Source organism: Engystomops pustulosus, chromosome 1, assembly GCF_040894005.1.
Source record: "Engystomops pustulosus chromosome 1, aEngPut4.maternal, whole genome shotgun sequence".
Lineage (NCBI taxonomy): Eukaryota > Metazoa > Chordata > Amphibia > Anura > Leptodactylidae > Engystomops > Engystomops pustulosus.
The window spans coordinates 121,311,644-121,336,516 of record NC_092411.1 but is presented as its reverse complement, the minus strand read 5'-3'; the positions used below and the strand labels follow the sequence as shown (position 1 = coordinate 121,336,516).

General features: G+C 39.3%; 1 protein-coding gene across 2 annotated transcripts in view; it reads right to left on the bottom strand.

Annotated features, from left to right (window-relative positions):
• JAK2 (Janus kinase 2) overlaps window positions 1-24,873 on the bottom strand; it is a 134,313-nt gene that overhangs the window by 94,550 nt on the left and 14,890 nt on the right. For both annotated transcript variants that reach the window (XM_072151912.1, XM_072151920.1), the window contains exon 2: window positions 5,980-6,215. In XM_072151912.1, coding sequence (XP_072008013.1) covers window positions 5,980-6,193 — 214 coding nt within the window. In that variant the 5' untranslated portion in view covers window positions 6,194-6,215. The remainder of the gene's footprint in view (window positions 1-5,979; window positions 6,216-24,873) is intronic.

Sequence of the window (24,873 nt, the reverse complement as noted above, 5' to 3'; positions counted from 1 at the left end):
GGGAAGAAAGGTGATTTGAGTGCCTTTGAACGTGGCATGGTTGTTGGTGCCAGAAGGGCTGGTCTGAGTATTTCAGAAACTGCTGATCTACTGGGATTTTCACGCACAACCATCTCTAGGGTTTAAAGAGAATGGTCCGAAAGGATTCAACAAGGTGCTGGAAGCATTCCTCAGAGATTTTGGTCCATATTGACATGATGGCATCACACAGTTGCCGCAGATTTGTCGGCTGCACATCCATGATGCGAATCACCCGTTCCACCACATCCCAAAGATGCTCTATTGGATTATCCTGCTGAAAGTAGCCATCAGATGTTGGGTACATTGTGGTCATAAAGGGATGGACATGGTCAGCAACAATACTCAGGTAGGCTGTGGCGTTGCAACGATGCTCAATTGGTACCAAGGGGCCCAAAGAGTGCCAAGAAAATATTCCCCACACCATGACACCACCACCACCAGCCTGAACCGTTGATACAAGGCAGGAAGGATCCATGCTTTCATGTTGTTGACGCCAAATTCTGATCCTACCATCCGAATGTCGCAGCAGAAATCGAGACTCATCAGACCAGGCAACGTTTTTCCAATCTTCTATTGTCCAATTTCGATGAGCTTGTGCAAATTGTAGCCTCAGTTTCCTGTTCCTAGCTGAAAGGAGTGGCACCCGGTGTGGTCTTCTGCTGCTGTAGCCCATCTGCCTCAAAGTTCGACGCACTGTGCGTTCAGAGATGCTCTTCTGCCTACCTTGGTTGTAACGGGTGGCGATTTGAGTCACTGTTGCCTTTCTATCAGCTCGAACCAGTCTGCCCATTCTCCTCTGACCTCTGGCATCAACAAGGCATTTCCGCCCACAGAACTGCCGCTCACTGGATGTTTTTCTTTTTCGGACCATTCTCTGTAAACCCTAGAGATGGTTGTGCGTGAAAATCCCAGTAGATCAGCAGTTTCTGAAATACTGAGACCAGCCCTTCTGGCACCAGCAACCATGCCACGTTCAAAGGCACTCAAATCACCTTTCTTCCCCATGCTGATGCTCGGTCTGAACTGCAGGAGATTGTCTTGACCATGTCTACATGCCTAAATGCACTGAGTTGCCACCATGTGATTGGCTGATTAGAAATTAAGTGTTAACAAGCAGTTGGACAGGTGTACCTAATAAACTGGCCGGTGAGTGTATTTTAGGCAGTGACTTTTTGATCCGTTAGCTGTCCTCCATTTTTGTCAACATTCATAATTTTTTCACAAATCATATATTTATACAATATTAACTAAACTGTTAATATAGGGTGTGTCACACCACCACCATTTCCCTGTTCTGAAAAAGAAAAAACAGCCAAGGGTTTTTATTGGCTAGTTATATAGTTTTGCTAATAAGAAACTAAAAGATCTAGAAAAAAAAAAATACAGGGTATTAAAATAACAAGTGACGGCAAAAATCTAAATGTTGAGTACACATGTAGCATTCATTTGTTGCCTTGTCACAAATATTTTTAGTATGAATGGTCTTTGAAAGTACATTTAGTACAAGTTCTCTGTACAAAGCTGCTTTTTCAGGATTTATATTCGCAACGAATCTTGAATGAAATCCGGACATGAACATGGACCAATTCCATCATTACTGCCTCTTCTCTAGGAAGTACATTTACGTTAAAACCAATAACACAAACACACAATTATGAAAACTGAAATTAAAGTAATGTGAAAGTGAAACAAAGGTACAACATATTTTTTTGCTAAAAAGGGACAGAATTCAATTATCCCAAAAGAGATCAAAATGTAGATTAGCCTTTTCAAACCGCCTACAAAATTTCCAAGGATAGAAATGTGAATGAATACAAAAAGAAAAGATTCATTTATCTACAAGACACAATATCGTCATGACTTCCAATCGTGATGGAACCACGTAAGCTATGCCAGAGTCTTTGTCCCAAATACATGCTTCTAAATCCACAGATTTAAAAACGGAATATTAAATATGCAAACAGATACAAAGATAATACTATCAATCAGATAGATGATTGTTACAACCTAACCAACAGCAGTAAGAATACCAATACACAACATGATTATATAGTGGCAACCCAAATACAGGGGGCTAGACTAAGCCCCAGATCCTTCCATCCTGTATAGATTGTGTATTGGTAGTCTTACTCCTTTTGGTTAGGTGGGTGCAGTTAACTAATCGGATTGTCAGAATCTGGCAAACCACTTTAAGCCAGAGGGCATAAGCTGCATTTCTTATGTGACTGTGCCTGTCAGTGAACCGCAAAGTGAACTAAAGCATCATAAGTTTCACAACAGATATATGTGAACACCCTCTTATTACTTTTTAATAAAGTAATAGTAAAAGAGGCAAGGCTATTGATTCTTACCATATTTATGCGAGAGATACAATGGTCTCAATTAAAGTAGCCACAGTTGTGAAATATTTCCTGATGCATTTTAAAATGATAAAGTCACAGCCCATTCCACTTTCCTCTCACTCTGGACACAAATCTGCATATGGAACAAGCAGTACATGACCTGCCCAGAGCACCATGTTAGCAGCATACACAGGAGGGTTTTCTATCCAGCGGGTATCATTGTACAAACAAATGGAGATATACGTCTCTCATAAGAATGTGTTTTGGATAAAACAGCAAAATCAATAACACTATTCTATGTACAACAAACATAAGAATGTGTATCCATGTAAACTCTCCCTATGGATTCTAGAAGACTTCTGTGGTGTAAATGGGTCCTATGGATAAACTTGAAATAACAAAAATTTTTCTGGTGCATAAGCCAAAGCGTGCACCGGATTGTGAACCCGTACATTTGGTTTCTTCCATTTCACAGTAATATAGGGAAAGAAAATGAGTAGTTTAGGTATTTCAAATTAGATTAAACAAGAATTTGGCTTCTACACGCTGTGTTTTCAAGGCTGCATACCAAGCCCAGAGCCATTGTCAGTGTACTCTGGATCATGTAGTATGTAACAGTGCCAGATGATCTTTGCCTTGATCTCTGCTGCTCAGAAGCAAGTTAATTTAAAGGGGTATTCCCACCTCAGATACTACAGTTAATTTAAGCTGTCCCGCTGTAAGGTTACAAAAGGACCTGTTTTTTTTTTTTGCTTTTTTTAAAGCAGGGCAGTGGGCTGCTGGCTATATACGGGTGGTGGGGGGGGGGGAATAACTGGCTATATACTGGAAGGCAGACGCTGGCTATAGCCTAGGCATGTGACCAATGCATTTCCCACCCTCGGTTTATACTTGAGTCAGTAGATTTTCCCAGTTTTTTGTGTTAAAATTGATGCCTCAGCTTACACTCTAGTATATTCGGTATGTTGATTTCAACTTATAATTTGAAGATGAAATCTAATTTAAGTTATTCTAAATGATTCTAAATTATTCCTGCCAAATTAACCAAGATTACTAACTCCGAGTCAGAGCCACACTGTTCAGCAACCTTTACAAACCTAAGAAAACAGTAAGTAGTTTCATTTTCCCCTTAGAAATCTATTTGTTACATACCAATAAGATATACTGCACTGCCCTAATATTACTGACCAAGTGAATGCTTAAAAGGGTTTTCCCACGAAGGCAAGTTAGGCCCTATCCACAGGATAGGACCTAACTTGCCTTCGTGGGAAAACCCCTTTAACCTCTTAACGCTGAGGCCTTTTTTTGTTTTTGCGTTTTCATTTTTGACTCCCCACCTTCAATAAAAAAAACTTTCTTAGATTTCCATGTAAAGAGCTATGTGACGGCTTGTTTTCTGAGTAACAAATTCCACTTCATAGTGACAGTATTTAATATTCCATGCCTTGTACTGGGAAGTGGGAAAAAACCTCCAAATGGAGTGAAATTGGTGGAAAAAAAAATGAACGTGAACGAGCGCCCCAAATGAAATGTCTCCTTTATTCTTAGGACGGTTATCAAATGTATATAGGTTTTATAATGTTTTCATACATTTACAAAAATTAAAACCCTCTGTATACAGGCGGTCCCCTACTTAAGAACACTCGACTTACATACGACCCCTAGTTACAAACGGACCTCTGAATATTGGTAATTTATTGTACTTTAGTCCTAGGCTACAATAATCAGCTGTAACAGTTATCACAGGTGTCTGTAATGAAGCTTTAGTGTTAATCCTGATTCTTATGACAACCCAACATTTTTAAAATCCAATTGTCACAGAGACCAAAAAAGTTCTGGCTGGGATTACAATGATAAAATATACAGTTCCAACTTACATATAAATTCAACTTAAGAACAAACCTACAGACCCTATCTTGTATGTAATCCGGGGACTGCCTGTATATATAAAAAAAAAAAATCTTCATTTTGCCATCTTCTGGCGCTAATAACTTTTTCATACACATTTTTGTGAGTTTTGATGAAGTTTAAATGCTACCATTTTGAGGACTGTACTGCCTTGTGATCACTTTTTATAGAATTTTTTATGTTTAGCAAAATGGCAAAAAGTGGCATTTTCGACTTTGAGAGCGGTTTTCAGTAACGGGGTTAAATGCCAGGAATAACTGTTATTAATTTATGGACATTTTGAGATGAGGGGATACACAACGTATTAATGATTTTTACTGTTTACTTAAATCAGTTGTAGGGAAAGAGGGGTGATCAGAATTTTTGTGGTTTTTTAATAAATTTTTTTACCTTTTTTTATTCATTTATTTTTTACTATTATTTGGTTCCCCTAGGGTAATTTAACCCTAGGTTGTCTGATATGGTAGCATATGGTAGCATATGGTAGCATCATTCTAATGTATGGCAGTATATTGGTATTTTCCACATCATCATGCAATGTGCAATAGAGACAGCCTCGGGTCTTTGTGTGACCCGAGGCTGTCATAGTAACATATCGCGGCTCCCCGATGACATCACGGGGAGCAACGATTAGAGCCAACATGGTGGTGCCCATGCTCCACCGACTTTTTGATGCCAGTGGCGATTGCACGGTTAACATCCAAGTGGCATTCAAACAGTAACATTTATTTGCTGAAATGGGAATAACCCTTTATGCATACCTTAAAGAAAATCTAGCATCAAAATCAAGCATAAACCTTGACACTTACTCATAGATCTAGGCACTGTGAAAAGTAGTAATTTTCTTATATTTGTTATCCATGTTCTCCTTCCTTCTATAATCAACTTTTAAAATTATGCTTATGAGCCTGAAGGACTCCTGGAGGCATTACCAGGGCCCCTCATTGCTGTACCTTTACAGGCTGTTACAATGAGAAGAACACGTCTCCTCCTCCCCCTGCTCCCTCCCCAGGGAGACCTGCTTTGCTCATTGTAAGAGGTCTTCTAAAACAGGTTGTCTTTTGGAGAGGTTTCACTTTAGATGAATATGTGTTTTATATTTTTAACATTAAACATTTAAAACAGAAATTTTCATGAAAAAAAAAACATTGTTAAGGATGCACACCCGTCACATCTATTTTCCATTTCATTCAGTCCCAAATATTCTTTCCACTTGCCTAATAACTAATGTGAAGGAAACCCAAAAACATATAGTGTTCTGGAACATAGAGATATCCTTCTTTTTTTTATTCCTTTAGTTTTACAGGTTTTTCATCAACCACAGATAGAAGAAATCTATAAACACGATGGAGTAAACAACACTACTGTGCCAGGAACTCTTGCTGATCAACAGTAAAGAGCATGACAGAAACAAAGACAGATAAAATAAAAAAGAAACAGAGTACAGAACCCGTAAGAAGGAGCAAAAAAGGAAGTACAAGAGCTAAATGGCAGCAGCAAGAATTCTATAGAATAACAACTCCAGCAACTACCTACAGTGCCGGAATACATGAGGGACTACATTGACCAGCTGCAGCATGATGGTTTTTATTTGTAAGTCTTCAAAGGCAATGTCACTCAAATAGAACATAAAGCACATCTTGGGGATCACCATAACTCTCCTCCAATCTCTCCGCAGCAATGTAAAATATGATAGAATGACACTTACCACAAGCTTTTGCAGCAGTGATGCTAATCTCTTCCGCAATATACTCTCCTGGAGGTAAAGCAAGGTAATCCTTATCACCAGTGGCCAATGCATGGTACAGAAAGATGTGAAATCCTGGCTCACTGGGTTTTGGGGCATTTATCTGGGTATCACCACTTGGGTCAGCAGTAGGAACTGTGGTTATGCCTATTTCAGTCATTGTAAGGCAAGCCATTACCTCACACCACACGTTTTACCTAGAAGCAAAACAGCAACAAAAACGAGAATAAATTCATTTTGGAGTCATATAAGGCAAGCATTTTCACAAAATTCTTCAAAAAGCTTTGAAGACGTGAGTAATATGAGTGCACATTAGACGGTTTCAAATATATCTTAACCCCAAGGCGCACCAGGACGTTATAGTACGTCCCGGTCGCTAGATACTTAGCGCACCAGGACGCACTATAACGTCCTGCTTCTGGCACCGACTCACGAACGGAGCCGGTACCAGAAGCAGCGGCTGTCAGCGGTCTATCACAGCTGACACCGCGCTGTAACACCCACGATCAAGCATGAGCAGAGTCAAGCATGACCGTGGCATGTAAGGGTCTTCCCCCTATGGATCGGATCCCCCGTTCCGCTTACCGGGGGATCTGATTCTCTTCTGGGCAGCTCCGAGGACTGGCATGTGCCCCAGAGCTGCCCAGTCTCCCTGCCAGTCAGACCCCTTCCGGGTCTGACTGTAAACTGTCTGAGCATGCGCAAGCATGCCAGACAGATTACACTGCTCTACAATAAAATAGTATTGTAGAGCAGTGTATTGAACTTGAACCAGCGATCAGAGCATTGCTGGTTCAAGTTCAAGTATGTATAAGTAAAAACACTTAACACTACACATTATAATAAAAAAATAAATACATAAATATATAAGCCCCTAAAATGTCACTTTCCCATAAAAACACTTAAGTATTAAAAAAAACATAAAAACACAAAAAAACCCTGCATATTTGGTATTGCCGTGTCCGTAACAATCTGCATAATAAAACAGAATCGTTACTGGACCCTCACGATAAACGCTGGAGGAAAAAAACATTAAAAAAAAAAAAAGATAATTTTTAACTAATGCCCTATTAAAAAAAAGCTCTAAAAAGCGATTTAAAAAATGTCATGCACTCTAAAATAAGCCCACTAAAAAGAACAACTGTTCTCACAAAAAATAAGCCCCTAACCAGATCTGGTTTAGCCAAAAATAAAAAAGTTATGCATATGAAAGACTGTGATGCTAAAATTGACAACAATTTTGCCAAATTACTTTTTATTCAGTAAAAATGGAAAAAAAAATTAAAAATATATATAAATGAAGTATTTTCGTAATCGTGGCAACCCATAGAATAAAAATAATATACTATTTTTATGGTATGGTTAACGGCCAAAAAAAAAAAAAAAAAACACAATTTTTCCTAAAAATTGATGATTTTTTATTTCCTCCACCAACAAAGAGTTAATTAAATCTCACCAATTAGCTATAGATGCCCCAAAATTACATACCAGAAAAGTGCATCTCATGTGGCAAAAGAAATAAGCCACTATAGGTCCACATTAAAAAAAACTAAAAAAAAATTATAGCCTGTACAATGTGACATAGCAAATCTGATCTGGATGGCGCCTCCTTCCCTTCTATGCCCGTCCGTGTGCCCATACAGTAGTCACACCCACACATGGGGTATCGGTGTACTCGGGAGAAATTGGGTATCAAACTTTGTGGAGCCTTTTTTCATTTAATCCATTGTAAATGTTTAATTTGTTTAATTTTCCACCCAAAATGAGTGTATTGTGAAAAAATATTACACTTTGTAGACCGCATCTCCATTTTGTTTTAACCCCTATAAAACACCTAAAGGGTTGACAAACTTCTTAAAAGTGGTTTTTCATACATTGAGGTGTAGTTTCCACAATGGGGTAATTTACGAGTCTAGCTATTATTTAGGCCTCTCAGTGTCAATTAGAAGTTGAGCAGGTCCCTCTAAATACGGGTTCTGGTGATTTTACAAAAAATGTGAAAAATGTTACCTAAATTCTGAGTCTCATAACATTCTAGTAAAATGTGGAATCTTAAAAAAAACATCCAACATAAAGCAGACATTTGGGAAATGTAAGTTATGAATTTATTTGGGTGCTATGACTATCTGCATCAAAAGTAGAGAATTTATAACGTTGAAAATAAAGAATTTTTCCAAATGTTTTTTTTCATAACTAAACGCAAAAGATTTCATCCAAATTTTTAAACTAATTTGAAGTACAATCTCAAAATCCCCTGGATATCTCATAGCGTTCCAAAGCTATAACCACTTATAGTGACACAGGCCAGATTTGAAAAATGGGGTCGCGTCCTTTAGGCCAAAGAGGCTGAGTCCCGTAGGGGTTAACAGAATAAGCAGACACTCACTGGGGTGTTGGTAAATATATGCTCTGTGCAATTAGTCTCAGGAGCAAAGTCTACTCCCAGCACCTTTGAGTGCAAACTCACAAAAATAGACTGCAGAGAGGGAAGATTACAAGTAACATAATGCTCAGAGTCTCCACATATACGCAAACTGGACTACTAATTTGTTGAAAGGGGATTTTTCAGCATAACTTGTCATTTATTAATTCACATTTCTGCTTTTTCGGGTTCTCCATGGGGCACTGCAGCTTAGTGTTATACAGTTCTGGATGTACAAGCAATCAGTGAGAAGGACTGCGCTCTGGACTCCTACAGTTTCAAACGTTTTATGTTAATGAATTGTTTACAATACTCATACATCTCTCCCTATGGAAAGTAAATATCTTCAATCACACTTTACTTGTAGGAATATTTGGTTTGTGGTTCTGAGTTATTATACAAACTGTTCTTGGGCTACATTCACACTTACGTGTGCCGACGGGACAGGAGGAGGGGGTGAGCGATGCTCGGACCCGCCCCTAACCATAAAGATATATCCCGCACGGTGCCATAATACGGGGAAGAGATAGGACATGTCCTATCTTTTCCCCGGGTACGGAGCGGTATGGTGCAACACGTGTGCAACACAATACCACTCCGTGTGCCCATTGCCGGCCAATGGAGGCACGTTTATACGTCCACAAGCTTGCAGCTGTATATACGCCCCCCCAATGGTTGTGTGAACGTAGCCTTATAATGAGAGAAAAATGTGCCAAAACACATAAGGTGGACCCTTAACCCCTTAAGAACTAAGCTCATTTACACCCTTTTTTCAATTCTGCTTGTATCACAATATGCAGTTATAACTTTGAAAATAAACTCTGTAAGACAAAGTTTTCCAAACTCTTTTTCCATGACAAGCTGTACTTCACAAAAATGCTATATTGTAGTTTAAATTCATAGCAACTAATTTGGGCTGATGAGTATAACATTAAGAAATCAAAAATAATTTTTACAAATTTTCATCAAATTAGTGCTAACTAACATTAGCCATATGTCTGCTTTATGCTGACATAATAAATTAACAAATAAAAAAAGTAACAAGCGCTTTATTACACAGCGTTCAAGCTGTTTTTACCCCATTGTTTAATCTTTACTACCTTTTTTTGGGTAGCAAACTGAATATCTTTTCAGTAATTAAATTATAGGATTTTTTGGGTGTTTTGTAAACCAAATAGCATACAGAACATGTAACGTATGTTATATGGGTCAGTACAGTTACAGTGATATCCTATTTATATAGCTTTTTATGTCTCTATGGAGAGAAAAATCCCTTGATTTGCATTGTCATCTACTAAGCGGCTTCAAACGCCTGTGTCTTCTGAACCCTTGCACATAGAAACACAATTATTTTGGCATATTAAACAGGAGAGTCTTCTTTAACCCCTTAATGACACAGCCTTTTTTCTTGTTTTCTACCTTCAAAAATCCATAAAACTTTTTTTTTACAGAGCTTACAGTGGGCTTATTTTGTGCATAACAAATTTTACTTCTCAGTAATGTTATCTATTATTCCATGCCGTGTCCCGGGAACAAAATTCGAAAAATTGGAAAGTGGAAAAAAAAAAAACACGCTTTTGCATAAAAGGCTCAGTTTTTATGACTTTCACTGTGCACTCCAAATAACACATATGCTTTATTCTTTGGTTCGGTACGATCACGGTGATAACAAATATATACAAGTTTTATTGTGTTTTAATACATTTTAAAAAATTAAAATGAATGGGTAAAAAAAAAGAAAAACATTTTTTGCCAAATTCTGACGCTAATAACATTTTCATACTTTTCTGTATGAAATGAGCATTGCTACTATTTTGAGGACTGTGCAACATTTTGATCACTTTTTATTACATTTTTTATGTGATGTAAAAAGATGTAAAAGTTGCATTTTGGACATTGAGGCGCTATTTTCCAGGAATAACCGTTTTTATATTTTGATAGATTGGGCATTTTGGGATGCAGTGATAGCTAATGTGTCTGTGATTTTTTTTACTTTTAGAGAAAGGGGGGTGATTTGAATTAATATTTTATCCATTTTTTTTTTATTTTAACTATTTCTTAGACCCTCTAGGTCAATTTAAACCTATATGGTCTGATCGTTCCCACCATATACTGCAATACTTCTGTATTGCAGTATAAGGCGTTTTAACACAGGATTTATTGCAATGAGCCACTGGCTCGTTGTAATGAATCTTCAGACATTCAGGGGAGCGGCGATCTCAATAAGGTTGGCAGCGCCGCCGTGTTTTAAATGCCACCGGCATCTTTCCGGCGACAAACAAGAGGCTAACAAGGGGACGTTAGTGATGGGTCTTTGCTGCAATATGCAGCAAAGCCCATTTCTGTACGAAGAGGGCTCAGCCCGTGAGCCCTCTTCATACACCCTTCATAGCTCTCCGGCACATATATCCGTGACAGAGCATGAAGGGGTAATATGATATATGAGTTGTGTATGGATGCTTAAGAGAATCAGAGATATCCGCTCTTAAAGTTACAATCAGGAATAGAAAGCTGTATATAAAATCTTTTTTTTTTCAGTACAAAGTTAAGGGTGGAGATCTCTGGTTCTGTTAGGCATCCATACACAATCTACATATACATACCTCATATTAACGGGGAGATTCTTCTGTTTAAAATGCCACAAAATTGAGTTTCTAAATGCCGGGGTTCAGAAGATATAGCCGTTTGAAGTTGGTCACTGCATTCACACTACCGTATGGAGGACGTATATAAGGCCGACGTATATACGGCCGATATACGTCCTCCATAAATGGCAATGTGCGCACGGCGCCCTACGGGAGCGGTACGGTGCAGCACACGTGCGGCACAGTATCGCTCCGTACCCGGGAAAAAGATAGGACCTGTCCTATCTTTTCCCGTAATACGGTGCCGTGCGCCATGTATCTCTATGGAGAGGGGCGGGGGTGAGCTGCGCTCCTCCTCTCCCCGTGCACTGCCGTTGCCCGGTACGGGCGGGCAACGGCAGTGTGAATGTAGCCTTAGGACGTTCATAAACGTCCTTTCTGAAAGAGGACATGTGCAAATAAAACGTATATAGCCATTTTGGCAGTCGTGAAGGGGTTAATAAAATTAGCAAAAATATGTACATTTCAGGTTTTTTTCTGTCAATATGGGGCACAGAGTATACATTAATGAGCAAAAAAAATTAATTTCTTTGCTCTTACCAATTGGCTGCAAGGAAACAAAGAGTGAAGTACTTAAAGGACACCGGTCATCAGGTCTGTGTCACTAGTCCTGTCACCTCTATCTGTTGGAGCAGCTCACAAGGATCCCATCCCAGCCTTTATCTAGTTATTTCATACATTATTCATTGTAAAATCATCTATTTTTTATCATGTAAATGAGGCTGTCACATGGTCAGAGGCAGTGATGTCACCCCTGTTCCCCCTCCCCTCTCCTCCCCTTGCTCATGTCTGTGTGTAATGTATAGTAAAGCATTGCTGACATGCTGCATCCTCCTAATATACAGGTGAGAGACACAGACATCAGCTACACATGAATCTGACATGTTCTGCTGTAACATGGCTGCATCCTGGAGCTGCTGTATCTCTCCTAAACACACACACATGCACACACAGGCTGCAGGGGGCGTGGCCACCAGCACCAGGAAGCACATCATTATACAGCCTCACATCATTATACAGGCTGTCAGTCATGCACTGGGTGTGTGGCTGTGCCTCCCACTCATGAATAGAGTGGACAGCTTGAATATGCTAATGCTTCATTGGACATTTCACAGGTCATTTGCATACAGCTTTAGGACCTCATTGCTTAGGTTTACAGCCATGTAGAGGGACAATGAAGGGATAGAGGCAATGCTCTCTAATGGCAGTTTATGAAAATATATTTAGTTTAGGAGGTTATTTTGCATGACGGGTTCTCTTTAAAGGGGTCTGAATACTTTCTATACCCACAGTAGATATGCATGAATTCTGCAGATCCTGACCCTTTTTATTTTTTTTATGAGGTGTTGAGTGCCTCAGGCCCTTCTTGGATCAGAATTTTTTTCTTTTTTACAAAACATGCTTTGATGTAAAACTTCAAAGGCACCCATTAAAAGTAACATTTATCTTTAGAAACATTAAAGGGAACCTGTCACCAGGAGACCCATTTTTAGCATTACCCCAGTCCCCACAGAGCATAGTACATACGCTGCCAAAGTGTTTGTATTAAAAATTGGTTTTACAGAAAAAAAGACATGTTATATTGTACCTTTCATTAGGATCTGCTGTGTGACTAGGCAGTTGCCCAAAGGGAGGGGCTGGAAAGGAGCAGTCTCTCCCCCCCCCTTGGGAAACATGTGTTCTTTTCAAAATATATGAATAACTGCCAACACTCAGGATTGGCTGTAGAGGAGCAGGGGGTGTCGCTAAGCCCAGTGATGGGTGTTTTCATATATTTGAAAAGGTCACATGGAGAAGCAATTTCCCAAAGGTGGGGGGGGAACGGCTCCTTTCCAGACCCTCCCAAAAGGCAACTGCCTAGTCACACAGCAGATGCTAATGAAAGGTACAATATAACACATGTTTTTTTCTGTAAAACCAATTTTTAATACAAAAACACTTTGTCAGTGTATGTACTATGCTCTGTGGGGACTGGGGGCGTGCTAAAAATGGGTCTCCTGGTGACAGGTTCCCTTTAAAGGGGTATTCCCATCTGGGCATTAACATTTAATTTAATTAATTTGCCATATGTAACATTGTAACATTCAATTGGATGTTATTAAAATAAAAGTTCCTGTGTGAAGATGATTTCTCATAAATGTAGCCATGTTGTCGTTTAGAAATGAGATAGCTTCCTCCGATACGACCACCTCACTTTTTGGCAGCGGTGACCAGACATGCGCTATTGAGGTTTGCCTGACCTCCTGGATTCCTCCTTCATTACCACAGGATTGCTGTAGGACATGCAGTAATTTCCAGACTTTTCTTACATAAAAAAGTTTTGTTTCTTTGTGCAATCTCTCCAGCAGAGGAGGTCGTATCCAAGGACACAGTCTTATTTTTAAAGGACCACAGGACTACTTTTGTGAAAAAATTATCTTCACACAGGTACATTTTTTTAATAACATCTAATTGAAAAAAATGTATGCATAACAAATTAGTTAAATAAAATGTGAACGCCAAGATGAGAATCCGCTTTTAGGCATGTCTGGTTGAATTATGCTTTCGTTATTTTCTCCGAAATGGGGGCGGATTACTAAAAGAGCAGCCTTCATTGTCCCCCCTGCCAGTCTCTTAGTAAAAGGGCAGCCCGCCATGCTCCTTCATGCTATCCCCATAGAGGCATGCAGGGCACTAACAGCATAAATTCAGCTAGTTTAAAAACAAACAACTTTAAAAGCTGGTTGACAAGGCTTATAAAATCCTTCCCAAATAACTGCTGTGAAAATTACATTATTCAATGAAACATGGCAGATGTGGATAACATACCAATCAAGAGTTTAACCTCAATGATGATACAATGCACTCGATAGGATCCCCCACCCCCACCCCCTGCTGGTCTTCCTATTTCCCTTCTCTCCTTGATGTTTTTTCCCTTTCCCTTCTGTCTTAAAAAGATGATAGCTGTTAATATAGAACTACAATGCATTCGCAGGTCTCTTTTGTGTTTCCACACGATAGCTTTGCCAGACTAGCCGTGGTTTGACTATTGAAATGTGCGATGCTTGCATATGATACCCCCCACTCCCCCTTTTTCGTTTCTGTAACCCTCCCCAAAATTTCATGGAAAAAATTAATAAAATACATTGTGAACCAAATAAGTGCTGTGCCTTGTCCATAGGCCCTCTACCTTAGTCTGTCAGAAGATTTCCTCTTACACCCTGCTAGTGGCTGCCCAAGAATAAAACATTTAAAAAAAAATTCAAATCTTTCCTTCTAGAAAAAAATAAATAATATATATACACGTCCGTGGTCAATCTGTGATTGCAGACCTGTAGTAGCTTGTTAACATGCCCTTTAAAACCACTGTGTAACTGCACATACTTGGCTTTGCTTACTTTGATTGCCAAGGCTTTTATTACAGCTTTTCTCGTGGCTACGCCCTTCGTTGTTTGTTCTGCCATAAAATTGGCTGCAGTCAAGTCATCCAGTTACTCTAGCCAAAACTGTAGCAACGGCTGCTTTTATTATTTTGCACCTAAACATTCTGAATCTTGAACTGCACAAAGCCCATCAAAAATGTCCTATTTTAGAATTAGCAATGCCTATTGATTATAATAATGTCAAGAGAAAGCTAAATGAAGAGGCTAGAGCAAGCAGTGCACAGGTATTACTGCCAAACTCCATCATGAGCTACTATGAGGCAAAACCACATTCACAGCTTGGCCTGCATCTTGCACAGAGAGAATTTCTTACACATGGAAAAATACTTGGATTTGCGCATGGAAAACTACAGCAATAAACACATGCATGCAATATTTATTTCCTCTGCAAATTAGCTGACCAAAGTACACCTAAAAAGATTACCTTTATGGAACAGAACTCTTAGGATAAGAAGGAAAAAAAATAGATTAAGGGAACCTATATTGTTATCCATCAGTTCTGGACTCATCAATAAATACACTGTACCCAAGAGGAAAGAAATCACAAGTGTATGGCTACATAAACAAGAGAGATCTACCCAATTTGACAGATTAGGGCGGGATGGGGGGGGGGGGGAAGTTGAGGCCGATGAGCGGGGGAGTATGAGGCAGGAGGGCGGACCCCCACCACAAATCACACACAGTAATGCCGCATTCACACGACCATATGAGGAACGTATGTACGGCTGCCCGCTCCGTACACGTGAAATGATAGGACATGTCCTGTCCTATCTTTCCTTGTGTTACAGGCCGTGTGCAATGGATCACTATGGAGAGGGGAGGGGTCACCGAGCGGGTACACGTCAGTGTGCATGTAGCCTAACTGTTAGTTGTCTGTCTACGTGTTCCACTGATGCCTCTATCCATGCCTCTAGCCAGGGAGCTGTAGCATGCAGTCTGTATACCCCTCCTCACGAACACTAATAACCCAGCCCACTCTCCGAAGAAATTTTTTTAAACCTGACCCGTGTGTCCCTATATGCGACTAACTTTAGAACACTTTAACCCCTTAATGACCGCCCTATCGGGATTCTACGGCGGTCATTAAGGGTACTTCTTCTGACGCGACGCCTTTCTACGGCGCCGCGTCAGAAGAAGATTTCGGGACATCGGGTCAGTTTAGTGCCGGTGTCGGGCTGTGATATCACAGCCCAGACCCGGCACTAACACCCGGGATCGGAAAAACTCCGATCCCGGGTGTTTAACCCCTTACACGCCGCGGTCAAGCATGATCGCGGCGTGCAAGTGTGTCCCCCGTGGATCGGACCCCCCCGGTGTGCTTACCGGGGGATCCGATCCCTCCTGCCGCTGCCCCGGGTCCCGACGAGTGACCCGAGGCTGTCGGCTCCTCTTCTCGCCGGGTCCTGCCTTCCTGGCAGGACCCGGCTGTAAGTAACTGAGCATGCGCAGCATGCTCAGTTACTTACACTATACACTGCAATACAAGTGTATTGCAGTGTAAAGGCTTGAATAAGCGATCAGATGAGCATGCGCAGCATGCTCAGTTACTTACACTATACACTGCAATACAAGTGTATTGCAGTGTAAAGGCTTGAATAAGCGATCAGATGATCGCTTATTCAAGCCAAGAAGTGGAAAATGTAAAAAAGTTAAATAAAAAAAAATTAAAACTTTTTATAATATAATTAAATAAATAAAATAAAAGTCCCATAATCTCCCCAGTAACACATAAAATGCATATACAGTAAATAAAACACAAAAACATACATATTTGGTATCACCGCGTCCGTATTAATCTGTACAATAAATCTAAATCAATATTGAACCCGCTCGGTGAACTACGTAAAAAAAAAACTTGGAAAACTTCCCATAATATACAATTTTTCATCAAACGCCATCACAAAAAATGTTCTAAAAAGTGATCAAAAAAAGTTACATTCCCTAATATGTTACGACTGAAAAGAACAACTGTTTTCGCAAAAAATAAGCCCTCAACCAGATCTGACAACAGAAAAATACAGAAGTTATGGCCCTGAAAAGTTGTCAATAGTAAAAACAATGCGATTTTCTCCAATATTGGTTTTGCTCAGGAAAATTAAGCAAAAATAAGAAAAACTATATAAATGAGGTATCACCGCAATCGTAGTGAATTAGAGAATAAACATAAAATATTATTTTTACATTACGGTGAGCGGGGGAAAAAAAAAATGCTAACAATCCAAAATAAAAATTGATGATTTTGTTTGTGTCCCCCTTGAAATAGTTAATAAAATCTCAAGAATAAGCTTTAGACTCCCAAAATAAATTATCTATACATTGTATCTCATCCCATAAAAAATAAGCCCTCATATGTTTGTATTACCAAAAAAAATAAAAATGTATAAGTTGTACAATGTGACAATACAAATCTGCTGTGAATGGCGCCTCCATTCATTCTATACTTGGCCGTGCGCCCGTACAGCAGTTTACCACCACATATGGGGTATCAGTACACTCGGGAGGAATTGGGCATCAAGCGTTGCAGTGCGTTTCATCATTTAATTTATTCTGAAAATTTCAGTTTGGGCCTAAATGAATGTATTTTCCAAAAAAATGCAATAGTTTCTAAATCGCAGGTCCATATTTTTTAACCCATGTGAAACACTTAAAGGGTTAATGGACTTAATAGAAGTTGTTTTACATACGGGGGTGAAGTTTCTATAGTGAGGTAATTTATGGGGTTTTACTATTATTTAGGCCTCTCAAAGTCACTTGAAAGCTGAGTTGTCCCTCAAAATGTGAGTTTTGGCAATTTTCATGAAAATAAGAAAAATCGCACCTAAAGTTCTGCACCTCATAACATCCTAGAAAAATGACCGGAAGCATAAATTATCATCCCAACATAAAGCAGATATTCTGTAAATTGTAATTATCAAACTTTTTGGGTAGTTTTACATCTTGTCTGGAAACCAGAACATTTCAAACTTGGAAAATGAAGAATTTTTACAAACTTTTGCCAAATTTTCACTTTTTTTCAGAACAAAATGCAAAACTTATCACTTAAATTTTATAACTAACATGAAGTACAATGTGTCACGAGAAAACATTCTCAAAATCACCAGGATATGTTAAAGCGTTCCGAAGTTATAACCAATTATCGTGAGACTTGTCAGATTTGAAAAATCGAGTCTGGTCATTGAGCTGAAAACTAGTGTCGGTGATAAGGGGTTAACTTACCAAGGTAATTTTCAGATTGTTTTGTTCATGACATGTTGTTCTTCACCATATGAATATTTTGGTTGAAATGTTTTGCAGTTATTTATGAAAAAAAATTAAAAATTTAGTGAAAATTTTGAAAAAGTTTTGATTTTCTGATTTCTTAATGTTATGCTCATCATGCAGTTAGTTCAACCTCCCAAATTGGTTGCTAAACAAAAATAAACCATTTCGTCTTTATGTTGATGTAATATTTTTTTATGTTGAATGTAAGATTCAATTATTTTATAGGTCTATTCATACTGATGTGTGGCAGTGTTTTACAGAGTCAGCCTATTCAGATGCACAGGCTGACACGCACGTTGACAGATCCGTTCTCCAACAGGATCTGTAATTGTGCTTCTGCAGGCAGCTCTGGGCTCCACATCCAGAACCTGGGGCTGCCATAGGGATGCAGTAAAAAAAAAAAAAAATTAACCAAGCCACAGCTTATTAAATGTCCAATTAGTGTATGAAGTTATGGAAAACACCATGATCACTGTTCCTCCTCCTGCTTTCAAGGAGGAGGAACCAGACTGTAGGGCAACAATCTGACAGAAGCACTTTAAAAAAAAATTTCTTCAGAGAATGGATCCCTCAGTTGTGTGATAAGTTCAATGGCACCAAATCTCTCACAGAAATTGGTCAATAAAATACCCTATTAGTCTATCATGTATCTAACGTGCAAGGAAGCCACAATAAATACCACCTGATAACTTTATCTCAACCTAGGGCACACTTGGCAGGCAACGCAGACAAAGGTAAACAACAAAGTAGACAATTACATAGCTGAACTTGTCATAAGTAGGGGCAGTGAACCAAGCTTTTTTTTCTAAAAACAAAAAATAAGCAATAAAATAAAAATAAAATATATTACTTATGTTAATGATAAAAGATGAGAAAATACATTCCGTGACCTAACAATTTAGAACTTTCGCTAAGTACTCGTGCACAGAACTAAAAATCCAATAGATTTACGCAATTGGCATTATGTATGACAGCAAAAGGGATTGGTTCACGGTTTTTCTCGATTTGCCGTGTCCCTTCCAAATAACTTCAGAATAGTTTCCTGCTAGTCTCTTCTTCCAGGATCCTTGAAAAATAGCAAATGCCCACTCAATCAACGACTGGGATGGGTCATCTCCACTGAGATGGGTCACCACTTCCTCTATAGCAATTAATCCACTGGTTACCCAGTAGGCATGATGTGCGATTGTAAGCTCTTGCGAGAAAAGCCCTTCTTCCAATTGTTTTATCTGACCATGTTATTACTGTATAATGTCAAATTTTGTCTGTTTAAGCACAGGAGCTGTGAAATATGTTGGTGTTAATTGAAGATTTATTATTGCTTTTTACAGACTCATTTTAAAATATGCCTGATGGACAATCCCTTAAAATAACATGAAACTTTATAAAACAACTTTGGAAATGTAGAAACATATTGTAGAGCTCCACAACATGCTACAAGTAAAATAAATACTGACTGTCTGGTGTGCCCAAGTGACAAAAGGAATGGTTATGCAGAGTTCTAGGCTCCAGAATTGTTCAACCAAACTAAAAACTAAAAGACTAGAGGAGTTAAACTATTCCGTGAGCATTTACTCCATAAACTAAACATTACTCAAATGAAACAAGAACCATAAGGAAAGCAGGGCAGAGTGACCCAGGAAGCGTAATGAAGCAGCATCTGCTGGTCCACATGGCAAGACTATTACAAAGGTCAGCTCCATGTCCATCTTACAAAACCACAGTTAAATTATGTTTGTGGGTCAAAGTCTTGGGACACAATGAAGCAATAGATGATATGTTGCATAGAAACAATGACGTGGTGTGTCTGGCATTCTAAATTTATTCACATTAAATCTAATGGATAAACAGTTTTATGGTATCAATTTTAACATAAAAACCCTTTGTTATTCCCAGGATAAACATTGTGAAGATTGTTGAGTACCATGGTCACAAAGAAGGGTTAAAACTTCAGAAAATACATATTTAATCAGCTTCATTCAGGGACCAAATAACATTGGTTAAAGTAAAGAAGTAATCACAAGAAAAATGAAAAAAAATACTGCCACCATACAAGCCAGGTAAATAGTAAACCCTTCAACAGGGGATAACAATTGAACGTGGCACAACCCCTTTAAGGATGGTAAAACTTAAATTATTTGTTAGTGCATGCTTAAAACATCTACAAAGCCATACAAAAAAAAATTCAGGTGATTTGTTTTGAGGTTTTAATATATAAAATATAAATAAGTATTTGATTCCTCTGGCAAACAAGACTTAAAGAGAACCCATCATGCAAAATAAACTAAATATATTTTCATAAACTGCCATTAGAGAGCATTGCCTCTATCCCTTCATTGTCCCTCTACATGCCTGTAAACCCAAGCAATGAGGTCCTAAAGCTGTATGCAAATGACCTGTGAAATGTCCAATGAGTCATTATCATTTTCAAGCTGTCATGAGTGGTCTTATTCATGAGTGGGAGGTACAGCCACACCCCCAATGCATGACTGACAGCCTGTATAATTATGTGAGGCTGTATAATGATGGGTGCTGGCGCCCCCTACAGCCTGTGTGTGTATAGAGAGATACAATCGCTCCAGGCTGCAGGTACTTGTGTAGCACACAGGTACTTGTGTAGCTGATGTCTGTGTCTCACACATGTTATAGCAGAACATGTCAGGTACTTGTGTAGATGATGTCTGTCTCTGTGTTTTAGGAGGATGCAGGATGTCAGCAGATGCAGCACAGACCCTAGCAATGCTTTACTATACATTACACACAGACATGGGCAGGGGGAGGAGAGGGGAGGGGGAACAGGAGTGACATCACTGCCTCTGACCATGTGACCAGCCTCATTTACATAATAAAGAAAATATGATTTTACAATGATTAATGTATGAATTGACTAGATTAAGGCTGTGATGTAATCCTTGTGAGCTGCTCCAACAGGTAGAGGTGACAGGACTAGTGACACAGACCTGATGACAGGTGTCCTTTAACCCCTTCCCGACATTTGACGTAATAGTACTGCATCGCGGGAGGTGCGTTCCCGCAAAATGCAGTACTATTACGTCATGCTTCTGGCACCGGCTCCTGAACGGAGCCGGCGCCAGAAGCTGCAGGTGTCAGCTATATATTATAGCCGACACCTGCCTCTAACACCCGCGATCGGAGATTTCTCCGATCGCGGGTGTTAACCCCTGACACGCCGCGGTCGCGCTGACCGCGGCGTGCAAGGGGCATTTCAGAAGAATCGGACCCCCCCGCGGCGCTTACCGGGGGGGGTCCGCTGCTCCGATCGCAGCCCCGGGACTGCCGGTGCCCGGGGCTGCGCGATCCTCCTGCCGGGAGCCGGGTCCTGCCTTCTGACAGGACCCGGCTGTAACACACTGAGCATGCGCAGCATGCTCAGTGTGTTACATTACACAGTGTAATACATCTGTATTACACTGTGTAAGGTGAAGAATAGCTTGAACAAGTGATCAGTGGATCACTTGTTCAAGCTAACCTGTAAAAGTTAATAAAAATGTTAAAAACACTACATAAAAACACTACATAATAAAAATAATTAATTAAATAAAGTTAGAGTCCCCTAAACACAAATATTCCCTATACACATGCAATAAAGTGAAAAAAAACACAAAATCGCCAAAAAACCCCACATATTTGGTATCGCCGCGTCCGTAACAATCCGTACAATAACTCAGAAACATTATTGGACCCGCTCGGTGAACGCCGTAAAAACAAAACCCGAAAAACACGCCAAAAATGTACATTTTTCATAAAATCTCTACACAAAAATGTTCTAAAAAGTGATCAAAAAAAGTTATGTGCGCAAAAATGGTACCACTGAAAAGAACAACTCAACACGTAAAAAATAAGCCCTAAACTAGCTCTGTCAACCAAAAAATATTAAAGTTATGTCTCCGAAAAGATGGCGATGCAAAAACAAATGAGATTTCCTCTATATTAGTTTTTATCCAGTAAAATTGTAAAAATAAATGAAAAACTATATAAATGAGGTATCACCGTAATCGTAGTGACCTATAGAATGAAGATAATATAATATTTTTAGTGTACGGTGTACGACCCCCAAAAAATATGAAAAGAAAGTAAACCAAAATTGACAATTTTCTTTTCACCCATACATTCAAGAGTTAATAAAATCTCATCAATAAGCTAATGACCCACTAAAATGAAGTATTTGTAAAGTGCATCTCATGTCGCAGAAAATAAGCCCTTATATGTCCAAATTGCCAAAAAAATAAAGATTGTATAGCCAATAAAAATTGACAATGCATAATCTGCTCTGAATGGCGCAGCTCCCTTCGATGCCCTGGCGTGTGCCCATACAGCAGGTTACCACCACATATGGGGTATTATTATATACGGAAGAGATTGGGTATCAAATTTTGTGGAGCGTTTTGGTATTTTATCCACTGAGAATTTGTAAATTTTTTGAAAAACATATTAATTTAGCCAAAAAAATTTTACTTTCAAAATTGCATCCGATTTTGTTTTAACCCCTGTAAAACAATTAAAGGGTTAACAAACTTCATAAAAGTTGTTTCACGTACGTTGAGGGGCGTAGTTTCTATAATGGGGTAATTTATGGGGTTTACTTTTATTTAGGTCTCTCAAAGTCATTTGAAACCTGAGCAGGTCCCTCAATAGCAGGATTTTGCGTTTTTTATGAAAATATGAAAAATCGCACCTAATGTTCAAAGCCCCATAACATCCTACAAAAATAAGAGTATGCATAAAAAACCATGTCCACATAAATTAGACATTTAGTGAATGTTAGTTATTACGTTTTTTTGCGGTTATGACTATGTATGGAAAAAGTAGAACATTTTGAAGTTCAAAAATCTAAAATTTTTCCAAATTTTCACCAAATATCTGATTTTCTCATAAATAAATGCAAAACATACCACCAAAATTTTTCAAATAACCTGAAGTACGATGTGTCACGAGAAAACAATTTTAAAATCACTTGGATATGTTAAAGCGTTCCGAAGTTATAACCATTTATAGTGACACAGGGCAGATTTGAAAAAATGGGCCGTGTCAGGAAGGTGAAAAGTGGCTTCAGCGTTAAGGGGTTAATACTTAGTGGCAAAACCCTTGGTGGCAGAACCTGCTTCTCTCAATCACTCATAGAATCATCCAGGTGTTCATTGGCAATCTTCAGATTGGGGAGGAGGAATGCCCCACGCTTATCGCCCGAATCCGTGACCATATCTACAGAAATGTTATTGTAATACTTTGTTATTGTATCGTGTTCTGGGCTTTATTTTTCATATATCACCTGTATTGTGAGTATATTAGAATTACTTTGCTATGTCAGGTTCTCCCAGTATCTACACTTTTCATACATGTGATTACCTTTATTATTGTCCATCATTTACTATTGTTGGCATTTACTTGCCACTCATTGGTCAGGGTTTGGGGAGACCTTTGGTGCATAGCCAGTTTGGGTTTTTAATTTTTTTTAGTATTTGCTAAATTCGCTCAATAAAGTTTATAATTGTTATCCATACACATCGGCTTTCTTTAATTTTTGATAATCTAATCTTGGATGTTTGCTTGATTATTAACATACAAATAGTCACCCCACTTAGGGTGATGCCACACATGGCGTTTTTGGTCAGTATTTAAACATCCGTTTTCAGTCCCTTTACTATACGTTTGGCTGCTTACAACCTGTTTATCCATTAAGATACTTGGGAAAAACTGACTAAAACCCCATGTGTGGCATCACCCTTATTGTTGCTTTATCTGTTCAAAGAATGTTCTGCCAGAACTGTGCTGGCTTGGATAGCAAAGTACAATGCAGCCTTTTTATACTTATGAGTAGGTGGTACCCTGCAGTGATCCCCTGTATTTACTTTCATGCAGTCTTCTCTGTATGGTAGATTTACATATTGATACACATACATCCTGGAGAGTGTTGTTCACTTGGTTGGCTGTTTCTCTCTCTAGGATGGAAATTATTCAGCGATCATGCACGCCTTTTGTGGGCATCCAGGTCTTTTTGCACTGATGAGTTCTCCAGTGCTTTCTTTCTCAGGATGCACCAACTGTAGATTTTGCCACTCCTAAGGGCACCTTCTCACGTGGCGTTTTTCGCACGTTTTTAAACGCATCCAAAACACTGTCCCTGCATTAGCTCAGTGTAAAATTTTAATGTGTAGGCATGGCCTAGCTGAGCAGTCACATGGTGCAGAGCTGACACTTCCTGATCCGTCTGTCTGCAGCGCTTGCCCACACCTGACCATGAAATGGCCTCTGTGTGAGGGTGCGGTCACACGTTGCGTTTAAAAAAATGAATTGCAACAGCTGAAGATAGGTTTGCCTATTTAACCCCTTAATGACCGCCCTATCGGGATTCTACGGCGGTCATTAAGGGTACTTCTTCTGATGCGACGCCTTTCTACGGCGGCGCATCAGAAGAAGATTTCGGGACATCGGGTTATTATAGTGCCGGTGTCGGGCTGTGATATTACAGCCCAGACCCGGCACTAACACCCGGGATCGGAAAAACTCCGATCCCGGGTGTTTAACCCCTTGCATGCCGCGGTCAAGCATGACCGCGGCGTGCAAGTGTGTCCCCCGTGGATCGGACCCCCCCCGGTGTGCTTACCGGGGGATCCGATCCCTCCTGCCGCTGCCCCGGGTTCCGACGAGTGACCCGGGGCTGTCGGCTCCTCTTCTCACCGGGTCCTGCCTTCCTGGCAGGACCCGGCTGTAAGTAACTGAGCATGCGCGGCATGCTCAGTTACTTACACTATACACTGCAATACAAGTGTATTGCAGTGTAAAGGCTTGAATAAGCGATCGGATGATCGCTTATTCAAGCCAAGAAGTAGAAAATGTAAAAAAGTAAAAAAAAAAAAAAAATTAAATCTTTTTATAATATAATTAAATAAATAAATAAAATAAAAGTCCCATAATCTCCCCAGTAACACATAAAATGCAAATAAAGTATATAAAACACAAAACACGTACATATTTGGTATCACCGCGTCCGTATTAATCTGTACAATAAATCTAAATCAATATTGAACCCGCTCGGTGAACTACGTAAAAAAAAAACTCGAAAAACTTCCCATAATATACAATT